The sequence below is a fragment of the Boleophthalmus pectinirostris genome, unplaced genomic scaffold, assembly GCF_026225935.1.
Source record: "Boleophthalmus pectinirostris isolate CB_2022bp ecotype Guang Dong unplaced genomic scaffold, ASM2622593v1 HiC_scaffold_7, whole genome shotgun sequence".
NCBI classification, from domain to species: Eukaryota; Metazoa; Chordata; class Actinopteri; order Gobiiformes; family Gobiidae; genus Boleophthalmus; species Boleophthalmus pectinirostris.
The window spans coordinates 21215027-21236380 of NW_026571473.1; the positions used below are offsets into that span (position 1 = coordinate 21215027).

The 21354-nt window shown below is 36.6% G+C and overlaps 4 protein-coding genes across 10 annotated transcripts in view; 3 read left to right on the plus strand and 1 right to left on the minus strand.

Moving 5' to 3' along the window:
* The window catches only part of pip5k1ca (phosphatidylinositol-4-phosphate 5-kinase, type I, gamma a), a 42790-nt gene extending 35741 nt beyond the window's left edge, over window positions 1-7049 (plus strand). For 2 of the 6 annotated variants that reach the window (XM_055164479.1, XM_055164480.1), the window contains exon 17: window positions 4198-7049. In XM_055164479.1, coding sequence (XP_055020454.1) covers window positions 4198-4338 — 141 coding nt within the window. In that variant the 3' untranslated portion in view covers window positions 4339-7049. Of the gene's footprint in view, window positions 1-459 lie in introns of all 6 variants that reach the window. The other 4 variants (XR_008633531.1, XM_055164481.1, XM_055164483.1 and 1 more) reach the window with 4 other exon arrangements.
* Window positions 7050-8031: 982 nt separating this feature from the next.
* Window positions 8032-10426, plus strand: LOC110174014 (ras-related protein Rab-11B-like). Its single transcript, XM_020940046.2, has 5 exons — window positions 8032-8186; window positions 8769-8964; window positions 9041-9234; window positions 9306-9386; window positions 9467-10426. The coding sequence occupies exons 1-5, from the start codon at window positions 8147-8149 to the stop codon at window positions 9610-9612; spliced, it is 657 nt and encodes a 218-aa protein (XP_020795705.1). The 5' UTR covers window positions 8032-8146; the 3' UTR covers window positions 9613-10426.
* Window positions 10427-10586: 160 nt separating this feature from the next.
* On the minus strand, window positions 10587-12942 carry LOC110174015 (ras-related protein Rab-11B-like). Its single transcript, XM_020940047.2, has 5 exons — window positions 12785-12942; window positions 11841-12036; window positions 11574-11767; window positions 11410-11490; window positions 10587-11279 (listed from the first exon to the last, which is right to left on the minus strand). Exons 1-5 carry the CDS (start codon window positions 12822-12824, stop codon window positions 11134-11136), a joined length of 657 nt encoding a protein of 218 aa, XP_020795706.1. The 5' UTR covers window positions 12825-12942; the 3' UTR covers window positions 10587-11133.
* Window positions 12943-14017: 1075 nt separating this feature from the next.
* Window positions 14018-21108, plus strand: LOC110174013 (signal-transducing adaptor protein 1-like). Of its 2 annotated transcripts, XM_020940043.2 has the most exons (13): window positions 14018-14166; window positions 15921-15992; window positions 16136-16255; window positions 16326-16382; window positions 16896-17056; window positions 17638-17766; window positions 18203-18272; window positions 18804-18906; window positions 19138-19224; window positions 19788-19856; window positions 19971-20021; window positions 20189-20350; window positions 20614-21107. In XM_020940043.2, the coding sequence occupies exons 1-13, from the start codon at window positions 14080-14082 to the stop codon at window positions 20664-20666; spliced, it is 1221 nt and encodes a 406-aa protein (XP_020795702.1). In that variant the 5' UTR covers window positions 14018-14079; the 3' UTR covers window positions 20667-21107. The 2 variants fall into 2 exon arrangements, with proteins under 2 accessions (XP_020795702.1, XP_020795703.1); XM_020940044.2 differs by lacking the exon at window positions 15921-15992 and having other exon boundaries at window positions 20614-21108.
* Window positions 21109-21354: the final 246 nt, after the last annotated feature.

Genomic DNA, 21354 nt, shown 5'->3' on the forward strand with positions numbered 1-21354 from the left:
TTGGCATTAAACTCATCCAACTGTGTATTCAGTATTTATTTATTCATTGTAACTGTGACCAAGATATGGCTTGTTACTTGGCCTGGCTTGTCTCAATGGAGATAAATAAGTGTAATGCCATGGAACATTTTAGGCAAAGCAATAACAGCTCCATGGAGACAAGCAGGTCAGTGAGCCCACCAGAAAAGTTATATATTGTGCACCTTCAAGTCATTTCATTATCACATTCATACATATACACATAGCAATACATTTAAATAAGGAAGAAGGGTAAACAAATACTAATTAAACAAATTAAACCTTATATTAATATGCAGTAATCACACTGAAGCTCATTTTGTCAGGCAAAATGTAACAATCTGTACATTTAATAGTTATAATAGAAATACTAAATCCTCAGTATCTCATAGTTTTACCTCATCTGGACTGAGCTGTGTGGTGTTTTCCTAATTCTTACAGAGGCGTTAACAGGAGGACCTCAGAAACCCATTTGAATCCAGCTGGTATGAGAAACATGGTGTGAACTTATTGCTTACAGTTTGCAGTGTTAAATTGGGTTGTGGTGTTGAAGTGACTTATAAAAGCATGCTCAGTTCACTGTTTTTACATAGACACATTGAGTGAGTCAGCTGGCGTGATTTAGGTGCTTTTTTTTTTAGCTTTGGAAAGCTTTTTCTGTGTTGTCAAATGGCAGGTCTATATATCTTGATCAAAAGGCTTTCAGATTTTGTAGTGTAAGAGAAAGTAGCCCTTATGTGTACACAGAGAAACAAGGCTAAACATTTAAAGGAATTTTTTTTAAATATCTAATCTGAAATCAGCAGTCACTTTGGTGAGTGTCAGGTTCTGTGCCAGTGATAGCAGCTACAGATAGGACTGTTCTCATTTAACACAGCGTCTACAAGGTGTCTTCTATCAGCAGTTAGACAATCAGGTATATAATGTCAATGAGTTTGCATGTTCATATATGAATGTAAGAATGCATGTTTTTAAGGTATATTTAACATTTAAACACAATAATAATATAACAATTGCAAGACAGATGAGTTTAGTGCCATTTTGCAGAACGTTCCAGGCAAAGCAATAAAAAACATGTAGTGGATCCCTTCACCAGACAAGTTACATAGGGTACATTTAAATGTATCTTTAAAGGTGCACTGTGTAACTTGTCCCATGGAGGGTCCGTCACCTGCTTGTCTTCATGGAGATTTGCCTAGAATGTTCTGCAGTATAACCACAACCCTGCGAATTTCCATAGAGACTTGCAAGCCAAATTGTAGCATACTGTGTATAATTATTAGTTTAATGCCATACTGTGGACAATTTAAACCAAAGCATTAATATCTCCATGGAGACAAACAGGTTGCAGACCCTCTCCAGAAAAGTTACACAGTGCACCTTTTCATCTACACTAAAACTACAGTCCACTTGCACACAGAGAACATTTCTCTTTGAATAGAACTACAGCCTTTTGCACTGCTAATATCTCAGTTGTTCTGCCTCATGGCTCATTCATGCTTCAGAAACAGATGACACACAGCAGCAGGAGGCTCTAGCGCTGCAGGAGGCAAAGGCAGAAAAATGAAGTTCACTGCAGATACTCTAGGCAATGCAGAAGTCACTCTCTGCTCAAATCAAAAAGGATGGTTGATTCTCATTTTGAACAAGATAACCAAATCAAAAGTTGAAGCTGAGACTACAATATGTCTTTTTCACATAGTAACTGAAGTTTTTTCATATTACCATAGGTTGTCCTACAGATAATTCCTAAACAATTAGACATAACAGTCAAAGGCAACATCATTTCTATCAAATAAAATAAATCATGTTTGATTGTGTCCAAGAATTATAACATGAATTGGATAAAGTAAAAATAATAATACATAACAGTTGTAGTGCTTTTCACAAGACTCAAAGACACTTCACACAGTTCAAAAAAGATAAAACACTAATGAAAGAAACAGATTTTCAGGGCTTTTTTGAAGTTGAAGAGTGTGGATGAGTTTCTGATGTGAAAAGTGTAATAGATTTGATTCACACACTTGACCTGCTGGGTGATGATACGGTGATGTGAGTGGAGCTGGAGTTGAAGACAGGTCGCTCAGTGTGATTAAATAATTTAGCCCTTATGGCCGCTCTTATCACTTACTTTCCACCGTTCCTCTCTTTCACCCTCTTTTCATCTGTTTTAAGTTCTTTCATTCATTTTAGTGTTATTTCTTTCCATTTCTACCAGTTCTTTCTTTATTGTTACATAAATATAATGGTGTGGCAGGATAAAAATACAGTGTGCCAGACTTGAGAATTCGTCTGTCATCACTGACTCACCCACATCCAACACGTTCACAACAACTTTTCTATTTTCACTTCTGTATGCTTTTTTGATTGTGTTATTTCACCTCTGTCATGTCTTCCTCTCTTTTCATAGTTCTGTTTTTATTTTTTATTTGTCCATCTGCTGTGCACCTCTTCTGTCAGTTTCCTGATGGTAGGACATGGGTGGTGTCTCCTTTTCGCCAAAAGAGGAAATGCCAGCCGAGTTGGCCCGTAAGTGTGTCCAGACAGTGCCCCCAGGCCCGGCTGTTGACATATGAGTGAACCCCTCCCTCAATTAGATGCAATAGCAATGTAATAGTGTGTAACAGTCTTCCTGTTTGTAGATTATGTTGCAGAGGGAGTTTTTTAAAATTTATGCAACCATGAGCTATGACAGGTTTTTATGTTTTTTCTATTTGCTTTGGTTGGATAGTATATCAGAAAAGACAGAAAAGACAAGTAACGTATTGATGATATTGTGATCGTACTGTGTGATGGTGTGTAAGCCGTCTATAACTTATATACAAATAATTATACAAATGAACAAGAGGGAATTCATCAGTTGGTTCAGCAGAGTCCCATGGGTTTATAAAGATAGGCCAAGGCACTCTGATTAGTTAAGGACATGGCATGGACAAAGATACATTTAGACCTATATAATCTTCACCAGGGCTTAGAATATATTTTTATGTGCTTCTTTGTCTTTAGTATTCTTGGTCATGTGTTGCAAAAGTAAACTCAACCCATTCATTGTTAACCTATTATTTATTAAATATATTGATATAACATGCATAGTTTGATCATTTTGCTTTTAAATGATTGTGCCTTGAGTAAACAAAAATGTTTCTGCTGCTGGCTGTGTCAAATCTTGCTTTTTCTTTGCTCTAAAGGTGTGTTAGTGTGGTTTGTAGTGTAAAAATGCCTATATACTCCCTGTGGTGAAAAGACGGCATTACTGTAGGCAGAAAAACAAAAGATGAGGAGTTGGTTCTTTATTTGATTTAGTTGTTTACTGACAGCTCGCTTCATCCCTCTAGCATCAGAGTGGATCTTGTGTGCAAGAAAGGCAGTCAGCTTTCTCTCCATAGACCAACCAGACATAACATTGTAACAACTGACGAAAGTGAAGACAAGATTCAAAATGGCTATGCTTGGATAGATTAGTCAAAAAGTAACATTTTTCAACAAAATATATCAAAAGAAAAAAAAATTCAAAAGGAATATACCAGGCTCAAAGAGAATGAATGAAACTTTGGTTGGTCTGATTTCACATAAATTGTCTTTGATTTTTATGCTGATGATTAATGATGATATTAAGTAAACCACGTTTATTGGTGATTACCAAAAATACACAGTCATAAAGTTATGTCTGATTGGTGGTTTGCCATTTTGGTTGCTACCTACAGTTTCTGAAGACATAAGCAAAGCGTTATTAAGGTCTGCTGGATGTAAGTGGCATACTGTGTAGTTGAGGAAGCTGCTTGTGACCCTCCTAGCATCTATCTCCTCCCTCCTTCCTACCCTCTCCCCGCTCCTCATACTCCCTGTTTTGGCTGCAGCACCTCATCTTTCACAAATGGGGCAACTTAGAGATGTCAAAAACACATCTAGACATGTTACTGCATTCCCTTTCTCAGTAATGCATCTTTATGTACTTTTCTAACAGCTAAAAGGATTACTACATCCTTTTTATACATTTTGACGTGATGTTTCAAATCACACTTTTCCAATGTCTCTCAGCATCTCCTAATGCATCCCTAACTTTCATTTCCTGTCTTGTCCTCTCTTCTTGTCTATCTCCCTGCCTGCCCCTGCTGCTTGTCTGTGTGGCCCTTTCCCTCTGTCTCTCTGGCGCCCTCTGCTGTGGTGGGTGTGTAAAAGCCTCCAGAGGACAAGACCTGGGTGTATTCTCCGCTACACTATGAGTCTGAGGCCGTGCCAGATGGGGATTGGGAAAAAGAGACAGTAAGTGATGATAAAAGTAGTTTCTTTGAGGATTCGGATACTAGGTATAAGGTATAAGGAGTATAGGCTACAGTATGAACTACTCATCTGCATCAAGACATTTTCATCAGTATCATTTAGTCCACCATGACCAGTCATCAAAGTCTGTCTAACAACAAACTGCTCAGTATTTTCTACATACATCTATTTACTTGCTTGAGAGGGAGGTGCTATTTTAGCCACATGCTGCTACATGTATCCAATATACTGCAGCCGTTGCAACTTGGGTTATCTACTCTGATTGGAATCTTGTAAAAAAGAACTATAAGAAGTATGCAAACAAATGAATGGGAAGCCACTAAAAGAACAGTGGACCTCATATACCCAAGCTTTGTTAATTAGGCCTTAATTTAGGTCATTTTCTTATTCAAATACAGGTTCAGTTCAGCTTTTCTACCAATTATAATAAAGTCAATAAACAGACAATATACTTATTGTGGAATAAAACAATATGCTAAAATATTATTAACATTTCTATTGCCTTGGTTGTGGTACCTGCACCTCATTTTGAAAACCATTGCTCCAAAATGGTTGTTTTTATAATTCCAATGTCATTTTGGTCACATTCATAACACTAATCTGACTTCCTTTTCCCTCACAGTAAACCCTGACAGAAACATCTTGGCAATGGGAGAAGCCAGTCTGTGATCCAGACTTCAGCAGTAGCCCTGGGATCTCGGTCTGGACATGGATATATGAACTTTAAAGACTGAACCCTCCAGGGATCTAAGGTGACTACAGTCCTGTGATGAAGATCCTGACAGTGAAGACAACATCACAAAAGCTGAATTGCTGAGTGAATATGTGTAATAAGTGTACCATAAAGCTCTAGTCGTAAGTGTCCAACATCAAAATATTTTTCTGTGTTTTTTCATGCACTCTAAATGGTCCAATTATTCAACTAACTCCACAAAGCAATTCATTACTAAACTACAACTCGGCCAATCAGAGCCCTCCACCATACTGAAGATCTAAATGTGGCATTGACTTTTGTAAACTGTGTGCTATCTCTTACCAGCAAAACCAGTGTCCACCCAAGAGATCACTGATTTTATTGTGCCAAGTATCAAGGTGGATTTAAGGAGCTTCATCATAAATACACCAACAATTGGTCTATGTATGTTCAATTGCTATTACTGTTATTTATATTAAATGTTTTTATTTATTATTTTTCACATGTAACTGAACATTTCATTTATTATTTGCACCCAAAGATATTTTAAGACTCTTTTTACTTAGTCTTAACATTACTAGTATTTTTATGTAAATTAAGTGTTATTGACTCTGTCACTATTTTGCTCTTTCTTTCACAAATGCATTTTTTTAGTGGGGGCTGTTACCTTAACATCAACATCGCTGGACTCAAAAAAAATTGTATGGTCATCATGTTTACATTTTTTGAAAAAAAAAAATAATAATAACAATAACAATAACAATAATAATAATTTTGGGACAATTCTCTTTCACCTCATCACTCCAAAACTAGTCCACTGGATAACTCAGAAGTTGTTGTGCTGCAGTCACTTGTGTATAAGTTTTCTGTCTATTGAATGAAGTATGCTATAGTTTATGAATGGGTTGAATGTTGCAAAGGGGACATACGTACAGGCCAAAAACTACATTGCAGATCTAAATTTAGTCTCCTGTGGAAAATGTGGAATTATTTCAGCAGTTACTTTACTTTAAAAAGTAAAACGTATAGATCAATCATTATTTTTGTATGCTCCTTCTGTTACAAGTCACAACCCTTTGCATTTGTATTGTTTTGGTGCTTTAAATATAATTGGGAAAAGTAACATTTTATGCATAAACTTTTGAAATAATTCCACAATTCCATAATATTCTTTTACTGTTGTGCTACTGCATTTTGATCAGAAAGCAAAATATTGTTATTGTTTTCTACTCAAATACCTTTTTAAGTGTAATATCAAAGCTACTGACACAATTGGAGAGTTTATATTGTTTAATTTGTGTACATTTTGTGCATTTGTTTCAATAGCAGGACAGATAAGTATCACCAGAGGTGTAAAATAGTTTAACTCATTAGATGTGCAGTTGTAAACATTTCACTTTTGTTCACCAGACTGAGACAAGAGCAGCAATATTATGTACAATCTTTTCAGTTGATGCCTTATTGAAAAAAAGCCTGTTGTTTCTCACTTGTGCTGGTGTATTTAATTTAATAGTCTTTAGTCGTGCTCCTGAGAATGTGTACATAAAATTATAAATACATATATAAAGATATACAAATATATTTTCCATTTGAATCGGAGAATATTATTTTTATTTGTTTTTATTTTTGCTGCTGGGCAAGAAACAATTGCAATCTAATACATTTTCTGTATCATATTCTTGTGTGTTCAATGAGGAGCAGCTGCTGTATATTTAGGTCTATAATCTGGAGCTGTTTCTTTGTAAAAATGTCCCCAAAAAATAATGGACAGATCAGCGGGATCTACTGTAAAACATGCAAGTCTATAGAGATTCTTCCAACTGTTCTGCTGTGTTTGTTGTGTATGTGTTTTTCGCTGTGTGCCCTCATCCAATAGAGCGAGTCCTTTGCAGAGACATAGCATGATTTCCAATGAATATGCATATCAGAAATGTGTATTTATGTATATCTGTTGTACATTCATCTATTTACGAGTGCAGATAAATAGATGGCTACGTGTGTGCGCGTGTGTCTGGACTCAATCAAAAATGAAAATAAAATAAAAGATGTTCTATAAGATGCTTCCATGTATTATTTCTCTATTTTGGAAAAACATATTTGTAATGTTTCAGTGTTATGTTTTATGTAGGGTGATGTCCCTTTTTACCCAGTTTTGAGCCCTGTGTCCCCTGTACCATTAGATTTATACTAAACCAGTGATTTGTTCCAGTTTTACACAAGAAATGTCCCAGGACTAAAACAGGACTATCACAATATTTACTAATCTGATCCTCACCAACAGTAAAGAGGAGCATAAATTGTCACTTGTTTTGCCAAAATACAGAAGTCTGTGTTTGTGAATGACCGTAAAGCAAAAAAAAAAAAAAAAATGCAGGAACAGAAGTCCCTCAGATTATGACTGATACGAAATTGCACAATCTTACACGCTCTTTTCACAGTTTTATTTATACCAATCATCCCAACCCAGGTGTGTCCCAGTTTAGAATTTTTTTTATCTAGTCACCCTAATTTCCAGAGAAAGATTATTTTCCTATATGGTTTACTCTGAAGAAAAAACACCAAGATACTAAAACTAAAGGAATTAAGATATTCAAAGAAAATATCATCAAAAAGCACCTGTTATACTCAGTATTTACTCAGTATTGTATGAATGTGGAATATCTCAAGTATGTAATGAGGCTACAGTGAGGTCATCACATTACAACACACTACACCTCTGTAGTTGCAGGCCTGCCTCCAGTCTCTACTTATGATCCTTCAGCTTAAATTCATTGGAACTGACCATGACTAAGAGGATAATCGTATCACTTAAGATGAACTGTTGAGTTGTTTTTTTGTCATTAAGTTGATTTTGATTGCAATACAACATACAGGTAGCTATTTTTCAGCTAGAGTAGATAATACTCTGTTGCCCAATTGCCAATTTATGGTAATTTTTTTTTCGGTCGTCACATTTAGAAGAGCAAGAAATCCTCCTTATCTTACTTTTCTCATTGTTGATTGGTAGAATTGGTTGTCGGTCAAAACATGGGCCTCTCTGATTGGCCAAAACGGACGCTGTCAAGCTCACGTGCTCCTTCCCTTCCTGAACAGCTTCTGCGTACACTGTCTTGTTTTTATTTCTCAAACGTCGTTCATAAGGGAGGATTTAAAATGGGAGCTAGGGATGACGAATACGACTACTTATTTAAAGGTATTTTCCAAATGGGTAACTAGTTAGTACGTTGTTGTTTCGTGTTAAAAAAAAAACTTATCAGCGGTAGTGAGGAAGTGTCACTCCCCGATTAGCTAAGCATTCGTTATGCTAATGTTAGCTTCTCCACAAGTAGCAAAAACAACAGACCAGCTGTAACTTAACAATGCAACAAAAACCTTCCTTTTATTTCTACAAAACCTGTGCAACTCTTTACAGGTTATAATTTAGAGTTATTCTCTTCTGTAACGTTTCGTGTAAAGTACATTCTTGGGCTGTTTTACGCAATTCAAATGAGACACAAGTAGCCGCTCTGTCCAGAGCCATTACTCACTTAGCGGGACCAATCATCATCATTTATGCTTTTCAGAGTTTACTTTCTATTGTCAAAGACATATTTGAATACATTATATTGAAGTGTGAGTGCTAGTGTCAGGCTTTGCTCGTTTTTGGAATGTTATTTAATGTTAATTGTACGTGTGTCCTATAAATGTTCTCAGAAGTTATTTGATGACCTGTAATGGTGAAGCCTGCGCAGACCATCATGAAATGTTCACCTTTATTTGTTTGTTCTGATTTTAGTGGTGTTGATTGGTGACTCAGGAGTGGGGAAGAGTAACCTCTTGTCACGATTTACAAGAAATGAGTTTAACCTGGAGAGCAAAAGCACCATCGGAGTGGAGTTTGCCACCAGGAGCATCCAGGTGGATGGCAAGACGATAAAGGCTCAGATTTGGGACACAGCAGGACAGGAACGCTACAGAGCCATCACTTCAGCGTGCGTGGGACCTTCTTTAAATTCTGTACATTTGGTTGCATAGAGGTAATGTTGACCAGTCCCGTTTCTTCTGCAGGTATTACCGAGGGGCAGTGGGGGCTCTTCTGGTGTATGACATCGCCAAGCACCTGACGTATGAAAATGTGGAGCGCTGGCTGAAGGAGCTCAGGGACCATGCTGACAACAATATTGTCATAATGTTAGTAGGAAACAAAAGTGATCTGCGCCACCTCAGAGCTGTGCCCACAGATGAGGCCAGAGCCTTCTCAGGTATCTCCATTTAATTAGGATTAATTATTTTATTATCATATAATCCTGATTATTTTTGCTCTGTCTTTTAGAAAAGAATACACTCTCATTTATTGAAACTTCAGCCTTGGATTCAACAAATGTTGAAGAAGCTTTCAAGAACATTCTCACAGGTATTGACCCAAGGGACTTATAATGAGCCCTTTTCCTTTTCAGGACACAAAAGCCCTAATCTGCTGTTATTGTTTTACAGAGATTTACCGTATAGTGTCTCAGAAACAGATTTCTGACCGATCTGGACATGATGACTCTCCTGGAAATAACGTTGTGGATATAAGTGTTCCTCCCACGACAGACGGGCAGCGAGGCAACAAACTGCCGTGCTGCCAAAGCGCCTGACACCTCTCTGTCCCTCACACACCTTTATTATTACCTCTGCTTTCTGTCAAGCATCCAGCTGCTGTCACAATCAAACACCAGAAACATGTGGCTGTAGTCTCACATTCCTCATGCTGGGTTCCTCTTTGATCAGTCTCTGTCTTCCTCTGATTTTGAATGTGTTTGAATATCTTGGAGCCACACAAGCCTATTTGGAGTAAAACCTGAGGCCGTAGTGAGTTTTTATGTGATGATTCTATTGACCTGCTCTCATTGAAGAGTGGAGAGGGATCACTGAGCTTATTGTGCTCTGAGTAATGTGTCATCAACAGACCTAATCTGCCTTTTGCATCAGGTTTAAAGACTCTAGTGTTATGAATTACATTTGATTTTCTGATTGCCTATTTTTCTCCTGCACTGCGCCTGTTGTGGCGTGACCCAGAGTCTGGGCTGGTAGTGTCTAACTCCAATGGGCAGGTGTACAATGTAAACTTTCTGTGTGCATTGATGTGTGTTTTAATTCTAGTACACCAAAGCAAGTCTCATCAGTGTCGTTTTCAGGTCTGATAAGACAATTTTAACTGTTAAAAGCAATAAATTAAATACTAGTCACTTAGAATAAATGTGTATCAATATTGCTTTTGAAGCCAGTCTATTGCACTTGCGTCCTTTTATTTCAGCAAAACAAATTTGTGCATATTTTTGTCTGCTTTCAAGGGAAACGTGGTTGCACTCTCAAAGATTGGGTTCTGACTGTGGACCATACGAAAGATGTAATCAAAGGGTTTATTTGCAATTTGACACTACAAATAATAAATTCACATTGTCAGCTGAATTGTCTTTGTCATTTTACAATGCATGTGGAAAAATAGTTGTGCTTTTTGCTACCATTTGAACTCTGAGATTTGTACAGCACTGAGCCATTTACTACTCTAAAACAACTAGCAAAGCAAGAATAATTCAAGATTTTGGAGTTTAAAAAGGAGAAAACAGGATTTTATTTTTCAGCTATTTTATTGTAAATGCATGTTGAACTGGGAGTGAAACAAGGGCAAGAAAGCCAGCTATTTTCAATAAATACATGATTAGAAGGTATTTGGCATGAAAACGTAAAAGATGGAGTTACTACAAAGCACTGTAAAGGCTTCTCAAGTTGTTAGTGACCATACTTTTTTAACTTTTTATTTATTTACACAGCACCATCTAGTGGCAACTATTAATAGTGTACCAACTTCATGTAAAAGTTGACGTGAGAGATTTTTCATTTGTCTGCTTACATCAGGGGTCTATCCCAGTGAAATAACTGAATTCAGGACTTTGTAAGACACTTATAGCTGCATCCTACATTGGCGTAAGCGGCTTAAAACCTCAACATATGACAAAGACTTGCTTAATTATGGCAAAATGGAAGAGCACATGTGAAAATGTACAATAAAATAACAAGAGACAAGTAGAAATCCAAAGGTAACAAAGCTTGTGGCCTCGGGAACTGAAAGTGCACAGGTGATGAAGTCAGGTGAGTAGAGGTAAAGTCACTGAGCCTCACAGACTCTGGCAGCACTGCAGTTTGCTCCCCTTCTGACTGTCTGTTGTTGGTGGGACACTGATGTCCACTACATTGTTTCCTGGAGACTCATCATGAGCAGATCTGTCAGCTATCTGCTTCTGTGATACTATACGGTATATTTCTGGGAAGACAAAAGAGAGAAAAAATTTGAAAGAAATATTAAAATAAAAATTCAGTATTTGGAGCATTTCTGAGATAAAGGATAGATTGCATATGTAAAAATCCCAGCTTCTAAATTTAAGCCTTCCTACCTGTTAAAATGTTCTTAAAGGCTTCTTCTACATTTGTGGAATCCAAAGCAGAGGTCTCAATAAATGACAAAGTGTTCTTTTCTGAAATAATAATGTGAAAGATTTGAATCAATATGTATTTTTACCATCACCTTTTCTTTTTTAACTGAATTTTGTGTTTATACCTGCAAAGGCTCTGGCCTCATCTGTGGGCACAGCTCTGAGGTGGCGCAGATCACTTTTGTTTCCTACTAACATTATGACAATGTTGTTGTCAGCATGGTCCCTGAGCTCCTTCAGCCAGCGCTCCACATTTTCATATGTCAGGTGCTTGGCGATGTCATACACTAGAAGCGCCCCCACTGCCCCTCGGTAATACCTGGAGAAGAAACGGGACTGGTCAACATTAACTTTGCACAACCAAATGTACAGAATTTAAAGGTCCCACGCACGCTGAAGTGATGGCTCTGTAGCGTTCCTGTCCTGCTGTGTCCCAAATCTGAGCCTTTATCGTCTTGCCGTCCACCTGGATGCTCCTGGTTGCAAACTCCACTCCGATAGTGCTTTTGCTCTCCAGGTTAAACTCATTTCTTGTAAATCTTGACAAGAGGTTACTCTTCCCCACTCCTGAGTCACCAATCAACACCACTAAAATCAGACAAAGTTTTGTCATTAGCAAGTACTTAAAATCATTCAAAAGTAAATCTGTATGTAACTGTGTGTGTGTAGGCCTGATGAATGTAGGTAGAATGTAGGTGAATCATCAAAATAGATTAAAAAAAATAATAATAATAAATACAATAAAGTCTGTTACAAACCATAACAGTACAATATTTCATAATTTATAGCTAATATTTAACAGTTTGAATTATGTTAGGTAATGCAAATCCTTCCTGTCTTAGATTTCCAGTTCATATCGACTGATGTTGTTACTGTATAAACCACATTACAAAGTTCCACTTTATGGCCATGGTAAAGGGAATCTGAACAGGAATCTATAATTCCTGGCTTGTCTACAACCTGCACATTACTGAAAATAAAGTGTTACAACAGTGAGTCAACTGCACCGTAATAACTTTGCAAACGATGCCGTAAATTGCTCCACCCATAGACACAGAAAAGCCGTGCTAACATAACACTACACACATAAAATATTGTTAAGCCTGTTGTAGAGCTGTTGCCAATATATCATTAAAGACCCAGTTCCCCGAATTAACCAATTTTTAATAAGATATGACGAAACGTTAAAACTCCTTGTTTAGTACAATTGTTTTAGCTAGCTCCCTGCTAACAGATGACATTTACCGGAGCAATGGTGCTAACGGAGTTAGCCCAAAGCTCAGCTGGATGACTCTTTGGTCTTTATTTATTCATATAGTAGCTTTAATCCTCTCACCTTTAAATAAGAAGTCATATTCGTCGTCTCGGTTCCCCATGGTCTATCCCGATCACCCCTCTCCAGACTCCGGCTGCGGTGATATGGTGAGTTTCCTCCGGTCTCCCGCTGCTCCCCGGTCCGGCCCCGTGACAGAGAGCGCGCCCCCTGCCGGAGGAGAGGACACAAGCATGTGAGTCTGCTCTGGGCTAATGTAAAAAGAAAAAAAGGCTTGATTTTTATTTCAAATTCAGTCAGGCTTTTTAAGGAAAATAAGCCGGAATGGAGGGGTTAAAATTGACGCTATCTTCTTAGACAGGTAAGACCTCTATAGGACACATAATTTATGATATTCTGTTTTAAATAGCCAAATAATTTATTTAATGCTGTTCTTTACCCATGTGTGACCTATGTTTAAAACATATCGCCAATTAAGACATATTGTTTTTTTGGTTCAGGGTCAGTGTCAAAGCTTATTCTGACTGTAGCAGCATTGTAATAGAAACTTGGATCATAAGATTAATTAAGTATGGTTTAGTCTACATCTAGGCTTTTTAGGTCTATTTAAATACTAGTCCTTTCACCTATTTAAAGGTACAATATGTAACTTTTCTCTTGAGTCCACCACTTGCACCACCTGCTTGACTTGTTGTTTTACCATGGGATATACAGTGTGACAATAAACCAAGACTGTCTTACAGTATATATTATTGCTCTAGTCTAAAATACCATGAAAAGCATGTATGGCCTCTTCACAGAACTTGGCTTGCCTGTCTCATCTAGTCATCTGCTTGTCTCCTTGAAGACAAACACGTTTAATGCCAGCCTGTGGAACATTATTGGCAAACCAACTGCATCTCCATGGAGACAAGCAGGTGGGGGACCCTTCAAATAAAAGTCTCATGGCGTAGGAAGGTGTTCCTACAATAATAGTAAGGGTAGTAAGTGACTTGTTTGATAGCTCTCTTTGATTGATTGATTGTGTCTACTTTGCCTTAATTCAACTTATGGGAACTTCCTTTGGCTGGTTTGACAGGTAATGTTGCCTATAGCCTATAGTTTCCAGTGGAGTCCCAAAGGTGCTTTCCATCCTTGTGAAAAGCTATGCGTCAGAAAACCTACCTGTAGATATTTTTACAACCTCCGCCCATTTGACAGATGAACCAATCAGAAGCAAGAGCCATGACACATGTCCCTAGCCCAGCCCTCTTTCTTTGTTAAGCCTATATACTTTGCTTTTCAAGAGATGGAAGAAGAGCCAGGTTAAAAGTCAATCTACAACAAAATAATTTTAAGCCTGCATTTTCATACAAGGAATGGCAAAAAGGACAGGACGCCTCAGACACCAACTGCCACACTGCTATTATGAAGGTTACTTGGAGAAAAGGTCTTTCAAAGATAAGGTAAGGTTACATAATATTAAGTAACTTTTTATTGTTTGTATTATTGCATTACATTATAATTATGATGATAAAATATTGTTAGGCCTAATTCCACTATAAGTGTGTTGCAGCACAACTCTTCAAATCAGGGTCATGCCAGTTTAATGAGTAACCAATGTGCTGTGCAGAAAGGTAGTTTTCAGTAAACTAGGTGTGACAGCAACTGGGAAAATGTTACCAGAAGTATTTTTTCTTACTGGAAGTAGAGACCATAACACTATTAAAAGAGGAAGGATTTGTTATAAATTCACTTTATCTGGAATTGGACTCAGCTGAGTACTTCACATTACTGCATTACTCTGTGACTGGTTGGACCGCTTTACGGCTTTAAACATAGGCTTGGTTAACAGGATTGAAGCGGACTGGCATGTCAAGCACTGATAAGAGACAATGAACAGTAAATACAAAGGATCAGCAAATATAATAAAGATTTCAGTGCAGTGGTAGCTTAGAATAGTTGAGAAATTACATCAGTGAAGGAAAATATAACAAAATTCCTTTACGCAAGCAAGTCTCTTGATAATGTTGAAACGCTCCTTTTTACCCTTTTACCAATAAGTGGTATATTAAGTGCCACAGTGACATAATACATTATTAGCCCTAATTAATGTATAGCTAATTGTCTATTGTTCTGAATTACAATATTAATAACAACACAATAGTTTGGATAAGAAGGGTACTCACATCATCCAAGCAATTCAGTGGTGAGGCTTTAAATATATATGCACATGTCTCAGGACTTAACCACATTTTCTCCTCCCAGTACCAATGCTAATATTATCAGTAGTTTCACCATGGAAGTATAGTTCTTATTATAGACTTATTATCCACAAATACCACCCTTGCGATATTTTTATTTCCTTGTGCGATTCTGTCAGTTGCATTACAAGAAAGTAGATGTAGTGCCAACTAAGCCTGTCACGATAAATACTACAACAACTTAACGTTCAATACATGATGGATGGAACAATCACTTTTGGGAGTTAGTATTTATTGTGGAGACTTTTTCTTTGCACTGATTGGACATATTTTGTTATTTTTGTGAATTATAATATGATTTGAACTGTAGAAGCCTGAATTATAAACTTCTAAGACTCATTATCGATACAAACTAACTATAATGTACATTTAGATCACATTTGGTGGGACAATTCAACTTAATGGTTTGGTTTCAATACTACTGTTTATCATCTACTCTACTAGTTTATCTTAACTTCACCGATATAAATTGCACTTCAAAATTTATTATCGTGACAACTATTGCGGGAATAATCTATCAATAAAATTATCTAACAGCAGCTATCAAACAATTTGGTAGGAAGAATGCAGTGAGATTGTATCAGTGTATGTTATATTCTTTATTTGTCTAGTTTGTCTCATTTTTTAATAGCTAGTGTTAGATAACAATTGACAACCACAAAAACAACATGCCAATGACTTTTGAGTGAAGTTGATGATTTACCGTAGCAAACTATTAAAAAGCCCCAGATATAAAATAATTTGTTGGCTATAGCTTAGAATCAAAATCAGTAAGTTTTATTGCTATTGTAAACAAAATTCACATACTAGGAAGCTGCTGCAGCGTTATGGTGCAACATAAAACAATGAATAATGGTATAAACAATGATAATATAAAAATAAGGGAATGCATTAAAATATAGTACACTGTGGGCAGAACAACAACAAAACTAATGCATTCCTGTATTTTGGGGCAGACATCACGGAAGCTGTGGACCTGTTTATGTGGAAACACACTGTTCTTTTTCAATGACAAAAGAGACTCAGATGTAAGTTCAGATTTGTTTTAACTTAAAACACTTTAACTAGTGTATCACATGTAGGAGTCTACTTTCACTCAGTCCATACATCTAAGACTAGTAATTGTTGTAATTATGCATTGTATTCTATATTATTTCATTATTTTAAACAGTACATAGAGAAAGTGGAGCTGAGTGATTTCGTCTCACTGACTGACGACAACAGCCTTGACCGAAACTTAGACGCAGCCAGAATGACCCTCCAACTCAAACAAGAAATCATCAAAATCACTGTGAGTCCAAAGTTGCATAATTCAGCTGCTGTTGTTGGAGAACTTGTTTTAATGTTTTCTGTATTTGCAGGCTCCTAATGCAGAGGCCAGGGAGCTGTGGAAAGGTTTCATCCACTCCATCGCTCACGTAAGAACTAGATCTGTTAAAGATGCACTGTATAGATCTGTTAAAGATGCACTGTATAATTTTTCTGGATGAGGTCTGTTTTCTGCTTGCCTTGCCAGCAAGATGAATTCTCTCGTAGTTTGTTTGCATTGAATTCTTTGCATACGATTGGAAACTGACCAATCACAGGGCAGTACTGTGGTTTGTGTGGAAGCCAGTGCCGAGTGAAGTATATATTTGAACGTTCCTCAATCATTGATTCTGGAAATATTGCTTTCCTTGGAATGTCAGTGTGGCATTACAATGGTGTAATGCAAAGAAGCTGTCTTCGCATTCAATAACATGTCCTTGTACTGCTATAATGTCACCTTGAAAAACATGCTGTGAGCAAGCTAGCCCCTACAGATCTATGCAAAGCAATAACATCTCCACAAAAACACGCAGTTACATAGTGCACCTTCAATTTATGGTACTTAAAAAAAGAATAATGAAGTTAAACATTTTATTGATTTATTTATTTTGCTTCTTGTGCAGTTGTCAGTCCCTTCATCTCTGAACCTACTTCCTGGACAGATCCACATACTCAAAGAGGCACTGGACAAGGAGAAGCTGAGATTAGAAAATAATACATCAGCTACAATTCCTAGTGATGCCAACTCTAGTCCATATATTAACCCATTAGCCGACATGCCTGTGTAAGTATGAGTATAATATTTTAAATAGCTCAGATCACTAAATGCACTGACTAAGATCCTGGTTGGTAGAGAGTGAGAGAAATACTTTACTGATCCCGAGGGAAATTCAAGTTTTGCTGCCGAAACATTTACACTGTGCTTCTCAGTGACCTTTGTGAGAAGCAAACTCAAAGGTCTCATTGCAGTTTAACTGGACACATTTTCTCATGGGGACAATAAAATCTAATCTTTATAGATAAATTCACATCAACCTTATGTGCTAAGGTTCCTCACTTTCCAGTCCTCTTGTGATAAGCCTCTATATGAATCTACATGGACATTTTAAACATCTTAATAACATTATAAATATGAGAAATTACACCCTTCTTCCAACTTTGTTTTGTCAACATTTCTTACAGCTGATTGTCCAGGTTTTGTCAGTATATTGTTTTTATTTTTCTGCATGAGGTTTCCTGTTCTGAGTTGAAGAAATTTTAAGAAAGATTTTTGTTTAGGTGAAATATATCTTGCAACTTCTGAAACCACTAGTGGTCATAATGTTTTCCTTGATTTGTGAATTAACTATTAAAGTCTTATTTTAGCTGTTACCACAAAGTGAACCGCCTGCAGGCTGAGCTGATGCTGGAGAGAGAGTCGATGAATGGAAACCTGCTCCTGAGACCTAGCGGCAATGGAGCCTTTGCTGTCACCACAAGACAAGTCCTGGACAAGTACGACTTTATTCATATAAACTCATTCATTCAACAGGATATTGTCTGCTGTGGTTGTTTGGCCTTTGAGTTTGTGAAAAGTTGAAGTAAATGTATTTCTGCTTTAACGGTCAGAGGTGAAAGAAGAACTTAACATCAGACATTTATTACTACTTTATTACAAGTGCTGTGAGTGCAAGCTTTTGTACAGTAAGGCAAAAAAATAATGCAAGCATATTTTTAAGAAGGTTTAGCAAAATATTTTCAGGTGGCAAATTATCTAAAATCCCTATTTAGTCATATTAACTTTAATAAAATGTATTTTACTACAATTGCAGTAAATGTTTTAGGGTTGCATGTTGATTCTGTAAAATCTCTGTTTAATATCAGTCCTGGAGTAAATTTTTAACTTAGCTTAAATAATTTACAACTTTATCCTCTTGTTTTGTTCCATCAGGCCAGAGTTTAAACACTACCACGTGTCACGAAGGCCTGAAGGCGGCTTTGCAATCGATGTAGAAGATCCAGTGAGTATTAACTGAGCCTGTTTGAGATTAATACAAACACTCAAATGAATGCTTCCTTACCATTTTGTAGTAACCCTTAATTAATAATCTCTTTATTGTATTATGTAATTGGCATGTTTTATTAAAGCTTATAAAAGTTGGGCAAGAAAACAGTGACTCATGTTTTCAATAAAAATATACAGCGGACTTGCATAACCTTTATAGACTCCAGTAAAGTTTAAGCGTGTGTACTGAACAATAGAATCATCAAAACTTGTATCCCTATTACACTGTTATGAAATTAAATAAAATAACATCTGTCAATTCAATACAACACGGCCAAATTCTTTTGTTCTGTACTCTATTATTAGTTTTATTATTGATACTGTCAGTATTAATCATAGTTTGGCTTGGAATTTTGTGATCCATATTTAGCCTAGGTTCCTTGTCTATCTTAAAAATCACAAAAGTGAGTTCATATGTGTTCGAATTTGATTTTCGCTGCATGCAATCATGTAATGTTGTGTGTAACATTTCTGCTCTTTTCTATAGATTCCCTGTGAGACACTGCACGACGTAATCAACTTTTTCATTCACAAAACAGACGGTTTACTGGCTCCACTGGTTCTAGAAGAAACGTACGAGAGGAGTATCAGTAAGTGTTCAAGATTACATAAAAAAATAGACCTTTTTGGGCTTTTTGTTTTGTTTAGTGAGATACACTGTGCTAATCTCCTTTAGGCCCTATCTCATGGCATATGTCTGTATTAGACCTGGTTTAGACCTTATTTACAGTTGTGGTTTAGACTCATTGAAGATCCAGTTAAATTCTGAAATTGTGACTGTACTCTTGCACATAATAACTTGTTTTTTTTCTTCTCTATAGCGTTTATTCAGTCAGATAATGAAAATGGAGAAAAGAGTATCCAGCACCCCTCGTCAAATCCCATCCCAAATGTTCCTCCAAAACCAGGTATTTTAGACTTTTGAAATACAAGTATTTTTTGCTGTGGATAAACATTCAAGAGCCTGAACAAACTATAAACAAAGGTCCTATATTATGCAAAATTGACTAAGGTTTAAGCCAGGTTCTCAATCATACCTGGAGTTGTGTTTTGTTTCATTCACATATGTTTAAATAATCCTTTATTATTAGTCTGTCTACATCTCCAAAGCAAAAAAATGCTCTGTTCCACCTTGTGATGTCATGAAGCAGTAGTTTTTTTTTTAGTTTTTACAACTATCTTTTAACTTTAGTTTAGAAGAGACTGGTCATTCCAAGGCTGAAATGATCTAAATGATTCTAGTGAAGGTGTATGGAGTTTTAAAAGACAGTGGAGAACTTCCTGTATTACCACATGACATCACAAAGTGTAAGTGGAGTGTTTTCTGTTTAAGAGAAGAGCTCATCTTAAAATATTGATGAGGAAACATCATAAATTAAAAAATACCTTTAATGATAGATTTACCTGGTATCACTTTACTCCACATTTCAACAGTAAATATCTGTTAAAAATAGTTGTGTTTTTGTAACAGTACAAGTCCTGACCTCAGTGCCAGAATCAGAGTCTGTAATTGAAGAGTATATCTACCTGAACGATGTTCGTGAGTATCTGACTCTGTTGAACACATCTGTCAATTGTCTCTGTCACAGTTCAAACTAAAACTGGCCAGACCTCATTCTTTCCGTACGTTTTCTAAAACTTGTGTTCTCAATAGCGATTGAAGAAAAGCCTGAAGTCTCCACCACTCCCCCTGCGCAAGTCACAGGTGTGTGGGGAAAATAGATTTTTCTAAATGTAAACCTGTGTATCCAGATACTTTGCTATATTTCAATTGCATTACTTAACTTAACTGATAGTTATTACTAAATTTAGTCTACCTAAAATATGCTAATTTATCATAAAATATTACATTGGAAATTTTTTTTCTCACAGAGGTCACAAAGCCTCCAAAGAAAGCCATAATGCCACCTGTTCCTGCACCTCGCAGAATATCCTCTGCACCTGTATTAAACCAACAGCCAGCTGCAGCCCTCATTGCAACAGCGCCCCCTACAGTCATCCGAGGCAGATGTAACACAAATCCAATGGGAGAAGGTAGGTTCACTTTGAAGGTCACACCACCCCTAATGGCTGATAAGCTTTGAGAAATATTTGAAGATTGATCATCTGATTATTTTATATATGATATGTGGAATTATTAAACTCAGACACTACTGTTTCTATATATTGTACTGCTCAGAATTAGAAATAAAAAAACTTATACATTCAGTTAAACAACAAGCTCAGGTACAGAAAATCTGGGAAAACATCTAAAGTCTCACAGATCATCCTAAATTAATTTCCACTGATGCTTGCAGCTATATCCGAGCTCAAATCAGTACTGGAGAGAAAGTCCAAGTGTCTGGAGTGACCCCTGCTGGTGCCTGTACTACACTACACCACTTTGTAAAAGACCTCTCCTCTGCCACAGCCAGATGAGCCGTGTATGCTTGATGCTACTAAAGACTTTTGGAGAGAGAAGACAGGAGGTTTCCTCTTATGCACAGTGTGCGTGACCTGATGTTAAGTGATAGATAAAGTGTTTAAATCTTCTGTCATACGGAACACTCATTAAGAAATTGAGAGTGTATTACCTGCGCAAGGCATGACACATTATCTGCACCATTTTTGCACAGTTTTCTATACAGCCAATTGAGCCAAATATTATTTCTACTTCTAAGGCTGAAAATAAAATGTAAATGTAAATTTATTCAATAGTTCTGTTCAATCTACACAGAAAACAGTAACTAAAGTATCTAGGTTGATATGGTATTCATACTTGCAGATTCCACTCAAATAAAATATACATTAGCTTGCCCAAATGTCAAGTTCACAAAAGTAGGGATGCATGTATATTGTTTTCCTGTTTTTTGTTTTGTTTTGTTTTTAAGAAATCTTAAATTTTAAGAAAAAGAAATGAAGCTTATAACAATGTACAGTATTTTTTCATATGATGATGCTTTTTTAAATGCTTTTTTTTCACTTGGCTACTTTTTATAAACAACACAATTATGAAGGATATTGAAATCAGTGTTTTACTTTTGTACGTCTTGTTTATG

Coding starts and splice junctions, on each gene's coding strand:
- LOC110174014 (XM_020940046.2), top strand. CDS start 8,147: ATGGGAGCTAGGGATGACGAATACGACTACTTATTTAAAG. Junction 8,187..8,768: donor ATACGACTACTTATTTAAAG/GTATTTTCCAAA, acceptor TTCTGATTTTAG/TGGTGTTGATTGGTGACTCA. Junction 9,387..9,466: donor TTTCAAGAACATTCTCACAG/GTATTGACCCAA, acceptor ATTGTTTTACAG/AGATTTACCGTATAGTGTCT.
- LOC110174015 (XM_020940047.2), bottom strand. CDS start 12,824: ATGGGGAACCGAGACGACGAATATGACTTCTTATTTAAAG. Junction 12,037..12,784: donor ATATGACTTCTTATTTAAAG/GTGAGAGGATTA, acceptor GTCTGATTTTAG/TGGTGTTGATTGGTGACTCA. Junction 11,491..11,573: donor TGAGGCCAGAGCCTTTGCAG/GTATAAACACAA, acceptor TTATTATTTCAG/AAAAGAACACTTTGTCATTT.
- LOC110174013 (XM_020940043.2), top strand. CDS start 14,080: ATGGCAAAAAGGACAGGACGCCTCAGACACCAACTGCCACACTGCTAT. Junction 17,767..18,202: donor ACAAGACAAGTCCTGGACAA/GTACGACTTTAT, acceptor TTGTTCCATCAG/GCCAGAGTTTAAACACTACC. Junction 18,273..18,803: donor CAATCGATGTAGAAGATCCA/GTGAGTATTAAC, acceptor TCTTTTCTATAG/ATTCCCTGTGAGACACTGCA.